The sequence below is a fragment of the Notechis scutatus genome, chromosome 4 (assembly GCF_049901735.1).
Source record: "Notechis scutatus isolate UNSWTSFEM ecotype Mainland chromosome 4, rNotScu1.2, whole genome shotgun sequence".
Classification (NCBI taxonomy): Eukaryota; Metazoa; Chordata; class Lepidosauria; order Squamata; family Elapidae; genus Notechis; species Notechis scutatus.
The window spans coordinates 62,089,318-62,104,964 of record NC_142012.1 but is presented as its reverse complement, the minus strand read 5'-3'; the positions used below and the strand labels follow the sequence as shown (position 1 = coordinate 62,104,964).

The 15,647-nt window shown below is 41.6% G+C and overlaps 1 protein-coding gene across 2 annotated transcripts in view; it reads right to left on the bottom strand.

The window, feature by feature from the left end:
- The window catches only part of CRACD (capping protein inhibiting regulator of actin dynamics), a 169,191-nt gene that overhangs the window by 18,332 nt on the left and 135,212 nt on the right, over positions 1-15,647 (bottom strand). For both annotated transcript variants that reach the window (XM_087963598.1, XM_026676554.2), the window contains exons 5-8: positions 14,221-14,385; positions 9,289-9,357; positions 7,833-8,015; positions 352-4,489 (exon numbers count right to left, since the gene is read on the bottom strand). In XM_087963598.1, the coding sequence (XP_087819724.1) occupies positions 352-4,489; positions 7,833-8,015; positions 9,289-9,357; positions 14,221-14,385 (4,555 nt within the window). The remainder of the gene's footprint in view (positions 1-351; positions 4,490-7,832; positions 8,016-9,288; positions 9,358-14,220; positions 14,386-15,647) is intronic.

Below are 15,647 nucleotides of genomic sequence, written 5' to 3'. Positions count from 1 at the left end.
CTTCCCTTGAGCCCCCAGGAGGGCGAAAACGGCCTCAAATGGACCAAAACTCAGCTGGGATGCATGTTCATGTGCAGTGGAGGTAAGGGGGGGTGGGGCGCATTGCATTGTGGGTGCTGGAGCATGCATGCGCGCTATTGTGTACACGCTTTCAGCACACCATAACAAAAAGGGTTGTCATTACCGGTCTAGAAGCATCTTAAAGAGACTGGCACCAAATCCATTGACTGAGGATGAATGTCTTCTTAATTTTTAATTTAATGTTACTTTGTCCACCTTCCCTATTAACCTTCCTAATCAAAGGTAGCTTTTTCATGAGGAAGTTGTGCTTAAGAGTTGCCTTTTATTTACCTTTTTTCAATGGCTCTGGCTTTTTCTCCACTTTCTCTCTCCAAGGCATGGTGATGGATGGAAAAAACGATTTCTTCTCTCTCGATTCTTCCTCCTCATTCTTGCTTTCACCGGGTGTTTGGGAGGGCTGAGGACTCCCTTTACCTTCACTTTTTCTCCAGCTGATGTCAGGTTCCATTTTAGATACCCTTTTCCCGATGGGCTCAGTGAAGTGAGATCTACGGGGTTTTGTGAGAGGAGATGTAGGTGGTGTTTGGCTGATGGGCTTCGGAGCCAGTGCAGGTTTTGGTGGTAGAGATGATTTAGAAGCAGATTTTTCTTGACCAGGTGCAGACATAGGTCCAGTAGGAGAAGATATAGGTGCAACTATGGTGTAACTGCGACTAATAATAGTTAATGTGGTGTTATCAGAATTAAGCCTTGCATCTTTCCTGTCTTGACTCAGAGATTTGACATCTTTTAAAAATAAAGGTTTTGCATCTTGTTCATTGTCTGGGGTAAGTGGAGTTGGCAAGCCGTCAAAACTATCTCCTGCACTATATCGTTTCTTCTTCTTCTGCTCTGCTTGCTGGTCATAGTGAAAACGCAAAGAGTAATTGGTCCTCCTTAACTTCACTCCAAACGGGGAGACATTTTCTTCTCCACCTGGGGAAGCTCGGTCCAATTTTTTTGAGCCAACGTTGTTGGGTTGGGTTTCCGTGGCTGACGGAGTTTCGGATGGGGAGAGTTCTTTATTTGGAGAACATGGGAGACTTGGAACAAGAAAAGATGGGAGATCTTTGGCAAACTTACATCCCTCCGTATTCCCTGCTACTTCCTGTCGCCCTCTGATTTTCCCAGGTGACGTTCCTACATTCTTTGTCCCAGCCAGGGACTCTATTTGGACGGCCTCATTGTCTGAATGCAGAGCGGACGGACTCGGCTGCATTGCTGCACTCTCTGCTTCAGGAACAGTTTTATTCTCTGCAGTTGCATTGGTTTTGGACATTTCTGAAAACTTCTGCCATGCGGGAGTTATAGAAAACTTTGCATTTGCAGACAAAGTCTTTCGTAAGTTACCATGGGAAGGACTTCGATCTTTAGCTGTCCAATCATCGCTATGCCTATTAAGACTTCCACTGTCTTTTTCACTGAATTTATCATTTTCCGCACCTTTTAAGATTTTTGAACGAATTGAAGCCCATTCATCCAGGATGGCTTGGTTGTCCACGGAATCTTGAACATGCTTCACTTTAGTGCTGTGCAGCCTGCCATCAACAGCCTTCTGGAGGTTTTCGGCCTCAGGCGCCTCCATCGCTTTCTTTTCTTCTGTTAAACCAAGCAAAGATTTGCAGGCCGTGTCTTTTATCTGGTTGAGATTTACTGCAGTGCCACAGAGTTGTGCTCCAGTTACCAAGATTGCTGTATGTGGAACACATGTAGAAGTTGGAAGACCTCGACTAGACTTAGGGGGGTCTTTAAATTCTTTTGTGGCAGAAGGAAGTGGATCCTCTTTCACAGGTGTAACTGGACTTAAATTCACTTTGGGAAATATAATTTCTTTTTCTCCAGAAGACACTTGAAAGGTGAAGCCTCTGGACATTGTTTGCCGGGCATCAACTTCCCGCCAACGTAATTCTTCACCAAGAACTCTTTCCTGTTCCTCAACTTCAACGTTCATCGCCTGATGAACTCTCAGACTTCCTTCCTCCTTCTGCTCTTTGCCTAGCTGAGTTCTCTGTTGCTGTCCTGGTTCGTCTTGACGTTGGAGCTCTTTTTCAACAGTTTCCAAAGGTTTATCTTCTGGATGCTTATTCATGTGTAACTGATGGGATTTCTTCTCTTCTTTTGGCTTTTCCAGTGACAGCTGATCTTCTAAACAGAGGATTTTGTGTCTTTCCAATTGTAGCTCCTCTGTCCTTTGGATAAATTCCTCCTGCTGCATCTCCTTTTCAGCCCACACATGCCCTATTTCTGCTGTTTTATTATGTTCTGTTGATCCAACCAGTTTTGCAGATTTTTCCTGCTTTTGTTCATTAGTACTAAATTGTTTTTCATTCAGATTTTGCTGTTGCTCTTCTTGTTCCTTCAGTTTCATAGCCGTTCCCTTCTCTTGCAGTTCGTTTCTATCATCTAAATTTTTGCTGCTTTCTTGTTCTTTCTTTCTCTGTCGTATTTCTCTTTTTTGCTCCGGAAGTAGTTGTTGGTTCAGTTCAGACAGCTTTTCAGTTTGAACTGTTTTAAGCTCTTTCATCTTCTGCTTTTCAAAATACTGATGGCTTATTTTTTCTCTCTCAGCCTTTTGCTTTTCTGGTTCTTCCCTTTTATCTTTCCATCCCTGCTGGATCAAATTGTCATTCTGTTCTATTTCTTGATGTCTCTTTTCTTCTTTTGGATCTTTGACTTTCTGCTCTTTCTGTATCGTACAATCTTTATGCCTTTGTTCTTCTTGTTCATATTGTCTCTTCTTTTCCTCCTGTTGCCTTTGTGTCTCCTGTTCACATTGCTTCTGTTCTTCCTGCCATTGTCTTTGGATCTCCAGTTCACTTTGTCTCTTTGCTTCCTCATCCCTCTGTCTCTGTAGTTCTAGTTCACGTTGTCTCTTTTGTTCTTCCTCTTGTTGTCTTTGTAGTTCTAGTTCACGTTGCCTCTTTTGTTCCTCCTCTCTCTGTCTCTGTAGTTCTAGTTCACGTTGTCTCTTTTGTTCCTCCTCCCGCTGTCTCTGTAGTTCTAGTTCACGTTGTCTCTTTTGTTCCTCCTCTCTCTGTCTCTGTAGTTCTAGTTCACGTTGTCTCTTTTGTTCCTCCTCTCTCTGTCTCTGTAGTTCTAGTTCACGTTGTCTCTTTTGTTCCTCCTCCCGCTGTCTCTGTAGTTCTAGTTCACGTTGTCTCTTTTGTTCCTCCTCTCTCTGTCTCTGTAGTTCTAGTTCACGTTGTCTCTTTTGTTCCTCCTCCCGCTGTCTTTGTAGTTCCAGTTCACGTTGTCTCTTTTGATCCTCCTCTCTCTGTCTCTGTAGTTCTAGTTCACGTTGTCTCTTTTGTTCTTCCTCTCTCTTTCTCTGTAGATCTAGTTCATGTTGTCTCTTTTGTTCTTCCTCCCGCTGTCTTTGTAGTTCTAGTTCACGTTGTCTCTTTTGTTCTTCCTCCCGCTGTCTTTGTAGTTCTAGTTCACGTTGCCTCTTTTGTTCCTCCTCTCTCTTTCTCTGTAGATCTAGTTCATGTTGTCTCTTTTGTTCTTCCTCCCGCTGTCTTTGTAGTTCTAGTTCACGTTGTCTCTTTTGTTCCTCCTCTCTCTTTCTCTGTAGATCTAGTTCATGTTGTCTCTTTTGTTCTTCCTCCCACTGTCTTTGTAGTTCTAGTTCACGTTGTCTCGTTTGTTCTTCCAGCTGTCTTTGTAGTTCTAGTTCATGTTGTCTCTTTTGTTCTGTCTCCCGCTGCCTTTGAATCTCCAGTTCCAGTTGTCTCTTTGCTTCTTCCTGTTGCTGCCTTTGGAACTGCACTTCACATTGTCTCTTTTGTTCTTCCTGCTGTTGTCTTTGGAGCTCCAGTTCACCCTGTCTTCTTGCTTCTACCTGCTGCCTTTGTGCCTCTAGTTCTTGTTTTTTCTTCTTTTTCTCCTTTTGCCATTGCATGTCCATTTCACGTGGTTTGTGCTCTTTCTGCTGCCTTTGTGCCTCTACTTCATGTTGTGCCTGTTCTTCAACCCTTTGTTTTTGTTCCTCAAGGTCCTGAGTTTTTTTTTGGATTGGTGCCTGCAATTTTTCAGGCAGTTCTCCAGTCCTTCCCTGTTTTTCTTCTTCTTTTAGCCCTTTTCCCTGATAATCTTGATCTTTTTTCTCCTCCATTTGATAAAGTCGTTCTTCCTGAAGTTTCCGTTTCTTCCCTCCTTGTTCTCCTTGGCTTCTCTCAAATTCTTGAAGTCTTTCGTGATCCATAGGGCTTTTGAATTTTGTTTCGGCCATTTGTTCCTTCTTCCCTGCCTCAAGATTTATCCAATAGTCCTGTTTTCGTTTTCCTTCGGTTTTCTGTTCCTGGGCTTCTCCATGCTGGGTTAACTTGTCTGGTCTATAGTAGCCATCATCTTTTGTCATTTTATCTTCAGGGCCCTGAAATTCTAGGAAGTCTTGTCCAAAGTCGGCTTCTATTAAACTTTGTACCTCCTAGAATGGAGAAACAAAAACAGGGTTTACTTAATGCAGTAGAAGGCTATTATAATCCAATTCCTATTTTATATAAATCTTAAGATTTGTGATGAATTACAGTAGCCCTCAATTTACAACAGTTCATTTAGTGACCCTCCAAAGTTACCAAAGCTCTAAAAAAAAAAAAAAAAAATTTATGACTGTTTTTCACACTTACAACTGTTGCAACATCCCCATGGCCACGTGATCAACATTTGGATGCTTGGCAATTGGTTAATATCTAGGACAGCTGCACTGACTTGGGATCACCTTTTGTGACCTTCTGACAAGCAAACTCAATACGGGAGCTTTAATAACCGTGCTACTAACTTAGCAACTGATTGCACTGGTTCACTTAACAAGGGTGGCGAGAAAGGTTGTAAAATGGGGCAAAATTCACTTAGCAACTGCCTTACTTAGGCTCCATTTTGGGCTCAGTTGTGGTCATAAGCCGAGGACTATCCGTATTTGTTTTTTTTATAAATCTTAGCCATATATTGCAACAACATTAACGTACTCTAAATAGCATTTCAACATGCATGAAAGTAGGATTAGGGCCTGGCGATTTGTCTCATGTTGACTCCATCTAGTTTCAAGCATTTCCAAGTGGCAAGTTCACTTTTGAGACTGAGTACTTTGCTAAAATTCCGGTGTGTGTATTTGTGCATATGTGTGTATGTGTATAAGAGAGAGAGAGAGAGGGAGGGAGGGAGGGAGGGAGGGAGGGAGGGAGGGAGAGGAGTAGATTAGGAATAGGAATTTGAATAGGATAGGATAGGATAGGATAGGACATATAGATATATAGCAATAGCACTTAGACGTATATACTGCTTTATAGTGCTTTACAGCCCTCTCTAAGTGGTTCACAGAGTCAGCCTCTTGCCCCCCCAACAGTCTGGGTCCTCATTTTACTGACCTCGGAAGGATGGAAGGCTGAGTTAGATTCGAACTGCCAAATTGCAGGCAGGCAGCATTCATCAGAAGTAGCCTGCAGTACCGCACTCTAACCACTGTGCCACCGTGGCTCATCTATATTCTAAACACCCATGCATAGCATTGAGCTGCTATGTATGGAAGTACCTATTTGGGAGTGGGGGGAGGGGGGGAACAATTAGCATTCTACTCTTTAGAAAATGTATCCATTCAGAAATTCACTATTCGTCTAAGAAAGTTGCAGGATACATAATTGGCAAAATCTTGTATTCCAGGACATAAGGAAGAGTTGTTTTTTTCCCCTTTAAATAAGAGAATTAGGAACCTAAGATGCATCTACCGTGTTTCTCGTATAATAAGGCCGGGTCTTATTTTTTTTTGAGCCCCGAAAAAATGGCTAGGCCGTCTTTTCGGGGGTGACTTAATTCTCCCCCCCTTGCATCTTCGGGCGGGCGGTGACGGCTTGGATGTTGACCTCGGCGTTGGTGGGGCACTTCGTATCAGGGTCAACGCAGGCAGCACCATATCCGGGTATGCAACAAAAGTACTTCCTAACGGCAAGCCCCCCCATCATTCCCCCCATTTCGCATGTTTTAATATAGGCCTTAATTTGGGAGGAGGGGCTTAATTTCATTTCATGCCTATAAAACATGCTGGGACTTCCTATTGGGGGAGGCCGTATTGTTGGAGAAACAGGGTAGGTAAATGATGAAAAATACATAAGCAGAGCATCTTCCAGTATCTGCTAGTAAGATCATGAAGACTGTAAAAAGAAAGAAGGTATAAATGCATACCATACTGCGCTACACTCACTCTGCTATACTGGTACTCCTCAACTTACAACCATAATGAAGCCCCAAATTTTGGTTTTTCAGTGAAGCATTTGTTAAGCGAGTTTTGCCCCATTTTACAATCTTTCTTGCCACAGACAATCCCTGCAGTTGATAAATGATCATCATATATGGTAGGGCAGCGAATCTCCCCAATGGTGTGAGGTTGATTCACACCCATGAATATCCGCTGAAGTGTAATACTGAGAGATTCAAGGGTTGCTCTAATGTTCTTAGAAGAGCTCCGAGTCTTACAATCAGCAGCTAAAATCCAGACTTCATAGAAATCAGCGCAGTACAGTTCTATTGTTGGCACTTGGCGCCAGCGAGATTGGCGAAGATATATCCCAGCACAAGTTCAAAATGTTGGAAATGTGGACAAAAGGATGGTCCCTTCTATCACATGTGGTTGGTTATGCCCTGAGACCAGGAAATATTGGGTCAAAATAAAAAACTGGCTGCAAGAGATTACTAAAGACCAAACTGGACTCAAATCCGAACTCTTTTTACTAGGAATAATTACAGGCCAATATACTAAAAAGATTAAGTATATTATATTGCATATTTTGACAGCAGCCAGAATAGCTTTTGCACAATTATGGAAAGGAGCTAATATCCCCTCAGAAGATTTAGTCATACAAAAAGTACCGGAATGTGCCAAAATGGATAAGCTCACATTGGAAATGAAAGACAAGGAGGACTCTGAATATTATGCAATATGGGATGAATGGTATGAGTGGTTAAACAATAGATATAAAGACCAGGAAGAAGGATTATGGTAAATATAGAAAGACACCTTATTAAAGTATCAATATATGTATCATGCCCTTGGTAAGAGTCGGACTCTGAGGGAAAGGAGGAACAACTGACAGGGAGTGGAGGTGTGGCTCCGGAGGTTGTAGAGGAGGCTGTGGAAGGGCAGAGGCCGGCTGGGCAGTCAGAGAAGAACCAGGCCCATCCCCTCTACATCCTAGGGCACACAGGGAGGAACAGAGAAGGAACAACTTGGCTTGCGAGAGAGGAAGCGGCCATGATCCTCCTCATTGGTTGCAGCTGGGGAGACTAGTATATGAGAGACGATTACAACACAGCGTTGCCAGAAGCAAAGCTCATTTTATTTTGGGCTGAAGTTATCTTGGTTGGCGTCCTTCCAATAAGACTTGCCTTGTTATCTCCTTGAATTTGGTAATTACTTATCCTGGTCCATTGTGGAAATTTCGTCATTGTAGTTTGTTTTAGTTTTTTTATTGCACTTCTATCTGCTCATTAAGTTTGGACTGTATTGCTTTTTTTGAAGACTATTTTTGAATACGTTTTATCTCCAACTGAGAATTATTGAACAGTGGGGCCAAGTTGGAGGCATTAAAGGACATTAATTTATGTTTTGGATTTTGTTACGTTTGTGTTACACTCTGGGCCATCACAATATGTATGTATATAATAATGTATATAGGATATATGTATTTGTCCATGCCAAACATTTTACAAATATTAGTGAGATTTGTATTTTTGAAAACTGTAATAAAAACAATTAAAAAAAAAAGAAATCAGTGCCATACCTTTGACAATCTGTGCTTTTTGGAAACTCTCTGATTCTTTGGCCTGACTGAGAGTTTGTGCTTTGCTGCACTGTTGTCCAGACAAGCAGTGGCGAAAGGGATGGCATCAAGGTTGACAGTGTCAATGGTTCCAGAAGGGGAATGGTGTCTTTTGGTCCGAGATGACACTTTGACAGGCGTCACCTAGAGAAATCCCAAGGAAAAAGGAAAAAGGGTGGTAAAGAAACGAGATCCTGTATTTAAAGCCGAACAAATTCCAAATCCACTATCTACTCTAGAAATGAATTCAGGGTTCGGGAGTTTCTTTTATACATTTCTTTCTTTGTTTTTATAGCTCCCTTGTGTCCCCAAGTGGCTTCAACGACTCTCAGAAAGAGTGCTAATGACCAGATGACTGCAAGGAATATAAATCCTTCCATCATTCAATCAGAAGTTCTGACAGGATAGTGGGGAATTCCTGACTCAGAACTAAAGAAGCTTCTTGGATGAGAAGTGAAACATCTTCAAAGAAAAGAAAGACAGACCAGTAGCCTTTTGAAAAAGCATCTTTGGAACAACCATGACCTGGATGACCGAAAATCTCCAGAGACACCATGATTTGATAGAGGGCATCTTCCACCCCCACCCCCCCCAGCACACACAATATGATTTGTTTTCTGAGCTCTCTAGTTCAAGACTCATTGCAACTAAAAATGCTTTGGCACAAAACTCATTTTAGTGGAACAAACTTTCAAGATGGATCCAAATGGATCGCTTTGTCATCGTGAGTTCACTTCTTCTAAACACCTTCTTCAGTGATCTTCCACCCACTGAAAGAACAGCACAGGGCAGTTGATTGGAGACCGTTCCCATCATATATGCCTACCCCTACCACTGCACACGTAAGAGCTGGTACCAGGCAAGTATTTCTTTGGCTTTCAGAACACCAAATGTATGACAACGTGCACCCCTTAAACGTTCCCCTGGTTTAACAAAAATCTCTTCAGAATGGTAGCTTTCCCTAGGAATGATGCTCCCATATTTATGCCTTACTAGCGAAGATCTGAACTAAGCTAAGGAGAATCCAGTGGTGGAATTAATTTTTTTTTTTTTTACTACTGGTTCTGTAGGCGAGGCTTGGTGGGCGCGGCAGGGGAAGAATACTATAAAATCCCATTCCCTCCCCACTCCTGGGAGGATGGTTAAAATAACTCAAAACTAACTGAAAAACTAAAATGCCAGGTGGTGCAGACTGGAACCAATAGAAGGTCAACAGGCACAAGCGATATATGTCATAAAAATGTAAAGCCATACCATAGTTTTATTTTAGTGGCCTACAACTCCAGGTTCAAAGTAGAGATTTACCTCAGTCTGAGTTGCCCATTAAGAAATGTGATTAGATATTTTGGTGTAATGTGTTGCAATTTTAGAAGTGGCCCTTCAGAAATAAGTGCCATTAGTGTCTTATTTCTGTTACCTTCTCATCTCTGTCATGACTTGTTTCGCCCAGATTTGCGGGACTTAAGGAATCTGGCATCACAGCTGACTAGAAAAAATAAAAAAGAATATCATACAAAACTATTACAACTTCAGATATATTGTAGACTTACCCTAGAAGCACCAAATGCCTTTATATCACAGTCATAATAAGATTCCATTACAATGTTTTGTTGTAATACCTAATCTAATTCCATTTCAATTTGCTGGACAAATTGACTGAATAAACAGATTTATTCCCTTGTTTTCCAGCTATTTCAAATCATGAAAGAGGAAACTGGGATTGCAAGCTTAAAAGGATGGATGTTTTTCTATTTTTCCACCATTTACCTTTCAAACAACTATGAAAAAACAACAGTAAAAAGTAAGGCTTATGAAAAAAAACCCTATGAATTTAGTAAGAGGCTAATGAAGGTTACTTATAAACGCAGGTGCTACATATTTAAGGGAGTGCATCAACTAAGTGTGTGTTATCATCCAAATATTCTCATTTTTCTTTTCTTGTTTTAAAAAAGTGTCCTACTAAAAACTCAAGCTAGAGGCAAAACATGTACTCACTTTCCGTCTGCTTTATTAAAAGCTTATTTCTGTTTTGGGTCTTGTTAACCAATGTATAAACAGTCCTAGTCAAAATTCCCATGCTGTCTGGAAAAGACCATTCCTAAAAGACCTTTTAAACAGTTTCCCCCAGTAGGAAGTATTTGATCTTCATCAAAAGCCAAGAAATGTAGGGTTTTAGTGCAGTTATCCTTGGGCAATCATTCAACTGAGGAATAGAATATAATTTTTTTATTGGCCAAGTGTGATTGGACACACAAGGAATTTGTCTTGGTACAAATGCTCTCAATGTACATAAAAAGAAAAGATACATTCGTCAAGAATCATAAGGTACAGCACTTAATAATAGTCATAGGGTACAATAAGAAATCAAATCATACTAGGAAACAGTCAATACAAATCGTAAGGAGACAAAGTTACAGTCATACAGTCACAAGTGGGAGGGGATGGGTGATAAGGAGTGATGAGAAGATTAATAGTTACAGACTTTGTAAACAGTTGGACAATGTTGAAGGAATTATTTGTTTAGCAGAGTGATGGCGTTCGGGGAAAAAACCTGTCCTTGTGTCCAGTTGTTCTGGTGTGCAGTGCTCTATAGCATCATTTTGAGGGTAGGAGTTGAAACAGTTTATGTCCAGGATGTGAGGGGTCTGTAAATATTTTCACAGAATGGGTTATGCAAACCATAGGCCACACACGGTGTGTCAGCCCTATTTCTGTGGCCCTGGAAGATTTCTGTAACCATCCCATCAAAGCAAAAGAAGGCACCCAAAGGTGCTTTTTCCAGAGGCAACTGGACTTTATGGTTTTTCTTTGAAGATGTTTCGCTGGACAAGCTTCAGAGCTGAAGCAGCTTCTTGGATGAGAAGCGAAAGGTCTTCAAAGCAAAACCAGAACATCCAGTCACCTCTTGAAAACGCACCGTTGGGACAACCGTGGCCTGGATGACTGAGAATCTCCATAGACAAAACAAGGCACATATTTTTGCCCCTAGGTGTCACTAGCAATACTCTTTGTGATCCCGAGAAACAGGAAAATGCTTTAAAGATGAGATTATGGACCTCAGTAACAGAGAATTGTCAACCCCTGATACGCCTTGTCTTTGTTTCAGTTATTGATCGGATTTCATTAGAATCTTCGTTCTGCTCCAGAATGTTTTACTGGAATTAGGTACAACAATCCTTCCTTTCCACGTAAGCGATCGATCGGTGCAGTTTCTCCAACCCTTGGCAAAGCAACAGGACAGATTGAGTAGGTCCTAGAAACAAGTGGATTTGCCTTCAGGAATTGCAGGCATGGTTTTACGTTTTTGCCTCCATGTGTGTTCTGGAGCCATTCCCTTGGCCTTTGAACCCAAAACATTGCCCTGTTAAAAACAATATGTTACCATAGCTAGTGGGTATGTCGATTTGAATGGTAAAGAATTGACTGCAATAGTAAAAACAAAACAAAACCAGAGCCTCTTGGATTGAATTTCAGGATTTGCAGAGACACACAACACAGGAAGGAACAGGAAGCTATACTACAAGTATGTAAAATCAGAGGTGGTATTCAGCCAGTTCTGACAGGTTCTGGAGAACTGGTAGCAGAAATTTGAATAGTTTGAAGAACCGGTAAATACCACCTCTGGTTGGCCCTGCCCCCATCTATTCACTGCCTCCCAAGTCCCAGTTGATTGGCTGGGTCTTCTTTTGTTGCCCTGCAAAGGAGAGTGGACCTGGAAACCAGGTTAGTGGGGTAGGGAGGGAATGGGGATTTTACAGTATCCTTCCCTTGGAGTGGAGTAGAAATGGAGATTTTGCAGTATCCTTCCCCTGCCACGCCCACCAAGCAACGCCCATAGAACCAGTAGTAAAAATGTTTGAATACCATCACTGTATAAAGTAGTGTACCTAAGCTACTTAATGTTACATCTATTAATTTTGCAAGTCACTGTGTTTGAGCTGGAGGTATCAGGGGGGATCTGTTTGTGCCCAGGTGTTTGCCTGGCTTGTGGTGTGAAGATTTTTTTTGTTTGTGAGTGCAGGCTTCCAAATAATTGACACAAATAATTGACAGTCTGGTGGAATCATCTCTTCTATTCATGCTTTCAGGTCTTTTTTCAATCTCTATGGCTTCTCTGATAATTCTGTGGCTGGGGTTTTCTATAGTGGCTAGGGTTTTGGTGCCATTGAAGTTGATGCTATGACCTGTGGCTTTCATGTGTTGGACTAGTGAGGAAGTGTGTTCCAGCTTTTTGACTGCATTTTTGTGTTCATCCAGGTGGGTGCTTATTCTTCTATTGGTCTGTCCAATGTATGTGGCTGGGCATGATGCACAGGGGACTTCGTATATGCCTTGGTTTTCCAGGTCAATTTTATCTTTGGGGTTTCTAAGGATGGCTGCTATTTTTCTGTCTGTTTTGAAGACAGTCTTGATGTGATGCCTGTGTAGTATCTTACTGATTTTGTCTGTAGTACCTCTTATGTAGGGCAGGACAGCTGTTCCATAGGTCTGTTCATCTTCTGGGTCTCCATTATGTCTCAGTGTGTTTTTGTGGATCAAGCCAGTGATTTTGCTTTTGTGGAAGCCGTTGGCTGTCAGTACTTTAGTCAGGGTGCATAGTTCAGTCTTTATGTGTGTCTTGTCTGCCAGGCATTTGGTTCTGGAAATTAGTGTTTTGGCCACAGAGTTTATCTGTGCTGGGTGGTGGTGGGATTGGGCGTTGAGGTAGCGGTTAGTGTGTGTTTTCTTCTGGTATATGGTGTGTCCTAGTGTGCCATCTGTTTTTTTGTAGATTAGTACATCTAGGAATGGTAGTTGTTTGTTTGTTTCCATTTCCATGGTGAACTTGATTTTGGGGTGTGTGCTGTTTAGGTGTGTTAGGAAATTGTTTAGGTTTTCTTTTCCATGGGGCCAAATCACAAATGTGTCATCGATGTATCTTAATCATAGTTTGGGTTTGTGGGTGGCATTAGCCAGGGCTCTGGATTCGAATTCTTCCATGAAAAGGTTTGCAATGACGGGTGACAGTGGTGATCCCATAGGGGCTCCTTCAATTTAATTTAAAACTGAAACAACTGTAAAAGTCTGACTCACAGACGAACACAATACAGAAACCTGATGATGGCAGATGAGATTCTGCCGAAACGTTGCTACAACTGCTAGATGTCATCAGATTTGTGCCTAAACAAGCATTGCTTCCCTCCCTGAGAAAATAGAAAGAAGACAAGTGATGAACAGGTTTCCCCTCTTCTGTGTGCTTCTGACTATGTATTGGAGACAATTTGTGGTTTCTTTTCAATGAAAACCAAGAAGCCATTTAAAGGAGAATATGGGAGAGAAATCAATGTTAAAATATAAAGACAAATCACTGAAAACATTACAGAAGGCAGGGATCTCCGTCAGTGGTGGTATTCAGCAGGTTCTGACCAGTTCTGGAGAACCAGTAGCGGAAATTTTGAGTAGTTTGGAGAATCGGCAAATCCCACCTCTGACTGGCCCCGCCCCCATCTATTCTCCACCTCCCAGGTCCCAGCTGATTGGCTGGGTCTTCTTTTGTTGCCCTGCACAGGAGAACGGAGCTGGAAAGCAGGTTAGTGGGGTGCGGAGGGAATGGGGATTTTGCAGTAGCCTTCCCCTCCATGCCCACCAAGCCACGCCCACCAAGCCACACCACACCTACCAAGCCACACCCACAGAACTGGTAGTAAAAAAATTTTGAATCCCACCACTCTACCAATGGAAGCATAGACTGCTGCTTTGCATTCGCTGGGTTTAAATGGCATTTCCAGTTCAAAGATGAAATGCTTTGAATGTTAAGAATCCACCTCGTTTGATCAGCTGAGGGTTCATTTTGTCCCAGGGCTGATAGTACACATCATCTGTAAATAGGGGAGATTTTACAAGTGTGCAAATCAAGCAAACTGTTCAAGGTTCTACACATGAGGTCATTTCTAATGTCGGTGTCATTTCAGTCAATCAGAAAGAGACCGTTGTGAAGATATGGTAATGTCTCATAACAAAGATATAACTGAAGAATGCAATGTAAGTTTTGATGATTTGCTTGCATGGATGAAGTTTCATTACTGTACTTTCGTGGCTATGTCATGAGTTGAGAAATCATAGAATAAAATCAGATACCTCCATCTGATGGGAAACAAAAATCAATCACATATGGGGTTGTGAATGATATTCTCACCCAAGGTCTTAAAAACTCCAGGACCACCACTGTCCAAAAGTCTCCCAAATGTTGGATTTCTTTGCAATACATAATTCATCGTCCAGCTAATGTCACTGAACATCTTCTATAAACATATGCATTAGTTCATTTTGAAGATTGGTAATTGGCTCCTCACCATCAATTAAGACTTACTTTGTGGTGGTTCTCTAGAAGGACCACATCTGGTGGCATCACAGTCTCCATGGGGTTATTCAGCAACACATCTGCTTCCAAACTTCCACTAGCTTCCCCAGGTGTTTTCACAGATACTGTCATTTGTGAAGGTTGGCCAAATTTAATATTCTTGGCCAACTGTTGCTGAAAATCAAAATACAATTGTATATTAGAAAGGGGAGCGGGGACAGTGCCGTTCTTCATTAGATGACTTGGGTTTAGCAATCAAAGGCATTCATGCAGGGGGCAAGAATGTCAAGATGGCACTGAGCCATGGTGTTGCAGTGGTTAGAATACAGTATTGCAGGCTAATTCTGCCGACTGCCAAGCAGTTCGAATCTGAACCGGCTCAAGGTTGACTTAGCCTTCCATCTTTCCGAGGTCAATAAAATGAGGATCCAGATTGTTGAGGGCAATAGGATGACTTTGTAAATCACTTAGAGAGGGTTGTAAAGCACTGCGAAGTGGTATACAAGTCTTAAGTGCTATTGCTAGTGTTATATCTAGGTGACAAAACCCCATCCTTTTCTAAAGAAGTTTTGCATGGATCACATTCACATATATAAAAAGCAACTACAGTTTGAGATATACAATCACATCGACTTTTTGACACACCGCCCCTATACATATAAGCATCTCTATTAGGCACAATGAGATATCAATGTTAAAATATTAGGAGGAAAGAGAAAGCTATTTCCACAAAAAGTAATATAATGTGGGGCTCAACCATCCATACAGCCTTACCAGTATCAAGAGGCTAGTTTAGTTTTTAAAGGGTTTTTCTGGTTACAATATATCACATAATGAATCAGCAATTCTTCCTCCCTGTCAGTTAAAATAACCTTTTAATTAATATTACAATTATCCCAAGTTTTCATTTGAAAATACCAGAATATTAGAAGATCTCGCAAGAATGAGAAAATCTTGATTGATCAGGTTAGGTTTCAACTTTCCCAAACTTTCAAAAAAAGGACAGTGCAAAAGTCTGGTGAGATTAGTGATTTTTAGCAATTTGGGACATGTACTTTTTCTTTCTTTTTTGGTGTCTGAGCTAGAGTTTGGGGATACAGAAAAGCAGCCAGGCTTGAATCACAAATTGCAGTTCAGCTGATCCTTCAGAATTGGACTGTCATTCCACGTTCTTCAAGCAACGTCCACCCTTTCACTCTTTGTCCAGCCTCCCTAAATGTGGTACCCATACCTGATACATTGATGCTGATACATTGGCATTTAACTTTCAGCATCTCAAGAGTAAGAGGACACCTCTTTAGGTGGCTCTACCCCTATACCCTTCCCTGAGAACACTATATCTTTTCCTTCTTTCTCTGCTACTTGACCTATTCATGGATATTGTCCCTACATTTTCTCTGTCATGCCCGTTGGAATCTGATTCAGAGGGGGGGGGG